General features: G+C 53.3%; 1 protein-coding gene across 1 annotated transcript in view; it reads left to right on the top strand.

Annotated features, from left to right (window-relative positions):
- Positions 1-202: 202 nt before the first annotated feature.
- The window catches only part of LOC129694794 (disintegrin and metalloproteinase domain-containing protein 15-like), a 54,823-nt gene continuing 47,306 nt past the window's right edge, over positions 203-7,719 (top strand). The window contains exon 1 of the mRNA XM_055631556.1: positions 203-419. Coding sequence (XP_055487531.1) covers positions 287-419 — 133 coding nt within the window. The 5' untranslated portion in view covers positions 203-286. The remainder of the gene's footprint in view (positions 420-7,719) is intronic.

Here is a 7,719-nt window from a genome sequence, read left to right as displayed (position 1 = left end):
CCCCACTATCTATTTTAAATCCACCCGTGTAACAGTGGCAAAGCTGCCGGCCACAATACAGGTCCCCCCGCCTGCAACCCGTCCATTTTGTGCACCGAAGATGGAGGGACAATTGGAGGCGGGGCTCAGCGCGCGGGAACCGGGCGGGGACTAGTGCGCGTGCGCGCGGCGGCGGGCGGGGACCACTGCGCGTGCGCGCGGCGGGACGGGGAGCGCGAGGCCGATCTGCAGCCGTTTGAATCGCGCTGGCGGTTGGGCTGCGCGCGCACCCCCACCCGGCGCCGCCATGGACGCTCCCGGCGCCCGGATCATCATCGCCATCGGCGACTGCCTCCTCCTCACTGCGCTGATGGCGGCCGCTCCCGACCCTCGGGGCGAAGCGCAGTGTCCCTCCGGGCCCGGACACCGCCTGCCGGCAGGTGAGGCATCGCCTGGGTTTGGCGACCACCCGACGCCCCCCCACCAGACCAGACCCCCCCCCCCCCCCCAGACCAGACACCCCCCCCCAGACCAGACACCCCCTCCCCCCCCAGACCAGACCCCCCCTCCCCCCAGACAGACACCCCCCTCCCCCCCCCCCAGACACACCCTCCCCCCCAAACCAGACCCCCCCCCCCCAGACCAGACCCCCCCCCTCCCCCAGACCCCAGACAGACACCCCCCTCCCCCCCAGACCAGACACCCCCCCCCCCAGACCAGACACACCCCCCCCCCAGACCAGACACCCCCCCCCCCCCCCCCAGACCAGACACCCCCCCAGACCTCCCCAGACCAGACACCCCCCCCCCCCCCCCAGACCAGACCCCCCCCCCCCCCCCCCCCCCCCCCCCCCCAGACCCCCACCCCCCCAGACCCCCCCCCCCACCAGACACCCCCCCCCTCCAGACCAGACACCCCCCTCCCCCAAACCAGACCACCCCCCCCCCAAACCAGACCAGTCACCTTCCTCCCCCCAGACCAGACACCCCACTCCCCCCCAGAGACCAGACACCCCACCCTCCCCCCCCAGACCAGAGACCCTCCTCCCCCCCCCAGACGAGACACCCCCCCTCCCCCAGACCAGTCACCCCTCCCCCCCCAGACCAGACACCCCCCCCTCCCCCCAGACCAGACATCCCCCTCCCCCCAGACCAGACATCCCCCTCCCCCAGACCAGACACCCCCCTCTCGCCAGACCAGACACCCCCTCCTCCCCCTCGCAGACCAGACACCCTCCTCTCCCTCGCAGACCAGACACCCCCTAGACTAGACAGCCCCCTCCCCCCAGACCAGACACCCCCAACCCCAGACCAGATACCCCCAGACCAGACACCCCCTTGACTAGACAGCCCCCTCCCCCAGACCAGACACCCACCAACCCCAGGCCAGACACCACCTCTCCCCGCAGACCAAACACCCCCCTCGCAGACCAGACATCCCCGGACTAGACATCCCCTAGACGAGACACCCTCTAGCAATGTTACAAAATTTTGAGATTTTAAAAATCAAGTCTTTAATTTATCCCATCAGATAAAGCATAAAAAGAAGTTTAATTTGACACCTAATTCATTTTCATATCTTCAGTATTAAAAAAGTTATGGCAATTATCATGCTCGGAAATTGGCATCTTGTTCCCTATTGCTTTTCCCATTGACTTAACACAAAAGCTGTGATCGAGGACAGTGAAATGGCCATAACTTTCTTAAAATTTAAGAGAACTGAAAGAAATGTTCAGTTATTATAGATTGAAGCATTCTGAAACAAATATGAAACAATCTTACTTAGATGACTTGAAATTAAAGCATATAATTAGTTAGTTACCTAATTGTAGCTAATTACAAAATTCAATTACTAGATCTAAACATCTATCCATTTCTTAAGAATAGATTAACATTTTTAAATAGCCTAGGTGTCCAAATAACATTCACACAAGAATTCAGAATATAACATAGATTTTAAATCTCATTGTCATGGGTTTATAGGCCAAATGGAAGGAATTTAATGTTTAATACCTGTAAATTAATGGCCATTTAAATCAGCTTGCGAGTGGGATTTTCTGGAACGGGACCATTTGGAACGCTGAGGTAGCGGTGAATTTAGTCCCCATATCTGCAGCAAATACACTGCCGGTTGGTTCGGGGACTAAATCACCGTTTCGCAACGTAAAATGTGAATTAAATACATCTTAAGAAACACTTTTATGCATAAGAATAAACTACTTTCTTTTACCTGGTCCTCCATAAAATCCATCCCCGTTGTCGGCATTGGCGGCTTCGGAAGCTGATTTTAAAATCACTACAGCAATTAACTTGTCGGGTGAATTAAAAAAAAACCCACACAGAACGGCCGTAGGAACGATTCTTTAGCTAAACATCTTGCACTCCAACAAATATAATTCAGGACCAGGTCGGAAAAAACCCCGTTTTAACCCCGCCCCCCCCTCAAACGTGCCAAAACCGCGCACATAGCCAGTGGCAGAATTGCAGCGCCGCTGAAGGTAAGTTTTGTAACATACCTACACCCTCCTACCCGCAGACCATACACCCCCCTCCCCCCCCAGACCAGACCCCCCCCCCCCCAGACCAGACCAGACACACCCAGACCAGACACCCCCCAGATCAGACACCCCTCCACCCCCCACACCAGACACCCCCCCCCCCCCCACACCAGACACCCCCCTGACCAGACACCCCTCACCCCCCCAGACCAGACACCCCATAGACTAGACACCCCCCCCCAGACTAGACACCCCCAGACCAGACACACCCAGACCAGACACCCCCCAGTGCAGACACCCCCTCCCAGACCAGAACAGCACTGCCCCCATCCCACTCGATTACTGCCCCTCCATCTCCCCCTCCATCATCACCCCCCCCCCCCCCCATCATCGCCCCCACCCCCTCCATCATCGCCCCCACCCACTCCATCATTGCCCCCACCCCCTCCATCATCGCCCCCACCCCCTCCATCATCACCCCCACCCCTCCTCATCGCCCCCACCCCCTCATTCATCGCCCCCACCCCGTTCATCATCGGTCCCTCCCCCTCCATCATTGCCCCCACCCCTCCATCATTGCCCCCTCCATCATCGTCCCCCCCCTCTATCCACCATCACCCCTCCATCGCCGCCCTTCCCCCTCCATCGTCGCCCCTCCCTCTCCACCATCGCTCCCTCCATCACTATCCCCTCATCACTGTCTCCTCCCCCCCTCCATTATCATCCCCTCACTCATCACCACTACCCCCCTCCATGACGGCCTCCCCATCACTGCCTTGCCTCATCCTCGAGACATCCATCTCTTCATCCCTTCCACCCCGTCCTCTATCCCATCATCTTCGATTGGCACAGCTGTTTTTGGTTTTGGTATTAGTGATACATCACGGAAACAGGCTCGCTGAGTCCGCACCGACCAGCGATCCCTACACACTGCCACCATCCTACACACGCACTAGGGACAATTTACAATAATACCAAGCCAATTAGGGTTTTATACCTTAGGTGTGCAAGCAAAGAATTTCACTGTGCCTTATCATGTGACAATAATGTAACGGCAGTCACGGTAGCACAGCGGTAGAGTTGCTGCCTTACAGCAAAATGCAGCGCCAGAGACCCGGGTTCGATCCCGACTATGGGTGCTGTCTGTATGGAGTTTGTACATTCTCCCCGTGACCTGCGTGGGTTTTCTCCGAGATCTTCGGTTTCCTCCCACACTCCAATGACGTACAGGTTTGTAGGTTAATTGGCTTGATAAAAATGTTAAATTGTCCAAGTTGGCGATATGCAGAGTACTGCCCTGCCGACCACAAAATTCAGAAGGTTAATCCATTTCATAAAGTATTCAATAGGCAATAGGTGCAGAAAGAAGCCATTCGGCCCTTTCCATTCCTATTAGCCTACAAACCTGTATGTCTTCATAGTGGGGGAGGAAACTGGAAATCCTGGAGAAAAACAGGTCACAGGGAGAATGTACAGACATGCACCCGTAGACATGATTGAACCTGGGTTTCTGACGCTGTAAGGTAGCAACTCCACCCCTGTGCCACTGCACTGCCCCTGTTGTTGCGGCTCACGTTGTAGCCCCTGGCCGTTAGTTCCTTCTTCAGCCCATTGCCAATGACCATGGGGTTCCACCAGCCTCTCACCAGCTGCCGCTTCTTCATGTTGGCCGTCGGTTTGTCTGCTCCACAGCCGCTGCCTCCTCCTTCTCCCCTGCAGTCGCCGACATCTTCCAATTTGATATATGCCAGCAACTCCAGGCGAGAAGGCGGGGTGAGAGGCTGAGTGGGCAATGCATCCGGAGGAGGCGGTGGCGGTCAATTGGGGCGCACACAAAGCAACAGCCAACAGGAAGAAATGGCAGCTGGTGAGAAGGAGGGAGCCCCATGGTGAGCGAGCACGTCCTACCAGCAGCAGCGGCTTGAAGAAAGCGCAGTCCCCAGGGGCTAAAATGTGATCTGCAACAACAGCCACGTCAACCGACAGTGTAGGCATTGTGGTGTTATAGAAACATAGAAAATAGGTGCAGGAGTAGGCCATTCGGCCCTTCGAGCCCGCACCGCCATTCAATATGATCATGGCTGATCATCCAACTCAGTATCCTGTTCCTGCCTTCTCTCCATACCCCCTGATCCCTTTAGCCACAAGGGCCACATCTAACTCCCTCTTAAATATAGCCAATGAACTGGCCCCAACTACCTTCTGTGGCAGAGAATTCCAGAGATTCACCAATGTCTGTGTGAAAAATGTTTTCCTCATCTCGGTCTTAAAAGATTTCCCCCTTATCCTTAAACTGTGACCCCTTGTTCTGGACTTCCCCAACATCGGAAACAATCTTCCTGCATCTAGATGTCCAACCCTTTAGAATTTTGTAAGTTTCTATAAGATCACCCCTCAATCTTCTAAACTCTAGCGAGTACAAACCGAGTATATCCAGTCTTTTTTCATATGAAAGTCCTGACATCCCAGGAATCAGTCTGGTGAACCTTCTCTGTACTCCCTCTATGGCAAGAATGTCCTTCCTCAGATTAGGAGACCAAAACTGTACGCAATATTCCAGGTGTGGTCTCACCAAGACCCTGTACAACTGCAGTAGAACCTCCCTGCTCCTATACTCAAATCCCTATGGGCAGGACCATCTGATATAACCAAAATCCATTATAAAGAGGCCCATTAAAACAAGGGTTTACTGTATACAAACGGCATAGGTCCCAGCAGAACTCCGCTGGTTGTGGAACTCTAGTCTGAATATTGTCCTTCCAACACAATCTTCTATCTTCTATCAGGAAGCCAGTTCTAAATTCATACAACCAAGTCACTGAAGATCCCATCCATCTTAATCTACTGGATATAGGCTAGCATGGGGGACCTTATCGAATGCCGTACTAAAATCCATGTACAACAACATCCACCGCCTTACCCTCCCTGATCACCTTCTTCACTGTCAAAAATCTCAATCACATTAGTATGCATGATTAATCTTCTGGAATTTTTTGAGGATGTAACAAGTAAAATGGACAAGGGAGAACCAGTGGATGTGGTGTATCGACATTCAAAAAGCCTTTTTTGTAATCGGAGTGGCGGCGCGGCTTTGGCTGCAGCGGCTTACCGGCGGTCCCGTTGTCTTTGTGTTTTTTATGTTGTTTATTTGTTTGGTTAGTTTAGTTTTTTGGTTTTAGCTTGTGTTTTGGGGGGGGGGGGGTTGAAACGGGGTTTGCAGTCTCTCCCTGCGGGGAAATACGACCTTTTTGTCGTATTCCCCTTCTCTGCCTCCGTCTGCGCTGAGGCCTAATGGAGCTGACGACCTCGAGGCTCCGGAGGCAGAGCACCGTCAGGACTCGCTCTGAGCTCGCTCCCGTGAGGGTGGTCCGGCTCAGGGCTGGAAGAGGCTGGGACGCTCCCGTGAGGACGGCCAGCCCGAGGGTGGAACGAGGCTCCCGTCGGAGCGGCCGAGCTTGGGAAGGTGCGGCGTTGGCAGCCCGAGGGAGGTTCGGCGCCCAAGTCGGGGCGGCCCGGTCTGGGGGGAGAAGCGACGCCCAAGTCGGGGGGCGGCCCGGGGCGGCCCGGTCCGGGGGGAGGTTCGGTGCCCAAGTCGGGGCGGCCCGGTCCAGGGGGAGAAGCGACGCCCAAGTCGGGGCGGCCCGGTCCGGGGGAGGTTCGGCGCCCAAGTCGGGGCGGCCCGGTCCGGGGGGAGGTTCGGCGCCCAAGTCGGGGCGGCCCAGCCCGAGGCTGAAGACGGCACAGTACTCACGTGAGGGTGGCTGGGACGGTGTTCTGGCGGCGGTGGCCTGAGTCCGGGGTTCGGCCGCGGGCCAGCAGCTGTTTCTGCAGGACTGGTGGGCGGCAGCTTCAACCACCCCGGGCGCGGTGTTTGAGCCGCGGGACTGTTTTAACATCGCCCGGGGGGGGGGGGGGTATCGCCCCAGCGCAGAGGGAGAAGAGGAGGGAAGAGACTGCGACCTAAGACTTTTGCCTCCATCACAGTGAGGAGATGCTGGGTGGACTCACTGTGGTGGATGTTAATGTGTGTTTATTGTTGTTTTATTGTATTGTATTATATGTATGACTGCTGCAATTTCGTTCAGACTAAGCCTGAATGACAATAAAAGGCTATCTATCTATCTATCTATCTATCTTTGACAAGGTCCCATACAAGAGATTAGTGTGCAAAATTAGATCACATGTTATTGGGGGTAAGGTATTGACATGGATAGAAAACTAAAGATAGACAAAAAGCTGAGTAAATCAATGAGACAGGCAGTATCTCTGGAGAGAAGGAATGGGTGACGTTTCAGGTCGAGACCCTTCTAGAGAACTGGTTGGCAGACAGGAAGCTAAAGTAGGAATTAACGGGTCCTTTTCAGAATGGCAGCAGTGACTGGGACCCAAGTTATTTACAATATAAACGATTTAGACGAGGGAATTAAATGTAACATCTCCAAGTATGCGGATGACACAAAGCTGGGTGGCCGTGAGCTGCGAGGAGGATGCTATGAGGCTGCAGGATGACTTTGATAGATTGAGTGAGTGGGTAGATGCGTGGCAAATGTAGTATAATGTGGATAAATATGAGGTTATCCACTTTGGTGGCATGAATAGGGGGGCAAATTATTGAAAAAGTTACCTTTATAACAACTAAACAGGTTCGCTTCTTAATAAACAGACACCACACAAACTGTTTGGTAGACCAATTCAAAAATGAGAAGGCTCTCCCCACCTAAATATTCAATTCTCCAAATATGTTCTCTTCCCCAATCTACTTTATCTTCTCACCTTGTATCCCTCATTGTGAGTTCCCTCAACCCCCCTTTTGTAAGCCATAAGACAATTTTTCATGTACCTTCATTTCCCTCACACAGCACATGCTTCAACATATTTTTGTTTGCTTGCAAACAGTAATCTTGCTTCATTTGCATTTTAAAAGACAACCTCTGTTATCATATCAAAACAATCTTTCCCAAAAGAACTCACTCTGAATCAGTAACCAATAATACATTTTCTTTTTCTCTGTAATTTTGACATTTCCAGTCTCATTTAACACTTTAATCGGGATGAGTCTCTTTTTTAAATTTACTCAAAAGATTTATAACAATCAACACATTTTATCATTAGTATAGCTCCGCCCCCCCCCCCATTTATGGCTGTTTCTTGACGGAACACACCATAACCTGTCTGTCCATTTGCATTTTAAAGCACAAATTGTTCTTAAAGCGACACACGCCTTTGCTCATTGCTTCGAATTT

This window comes from Leucoraja erinacea, unplaced genomic scaffold (genome assembly GCF_028641065.1).
Source record: "Leucoraja erinacea ecotype New England unplaced genomic scaffold, Leri_hhj_1 Leri_79S, whole genome shotgun sequence".
NCBI classification, from domain to species: Eukaryota; Metazoa; Chordata; class Chondrichthyes; order Rajiformes; family Rajidae; genus Leucoraja; species Leucoraja erinaceus.
Note: the sequence above shows the minus strand (reverse complement) of the source record. Positions and strands in the feature narration are given on the sequence as shown.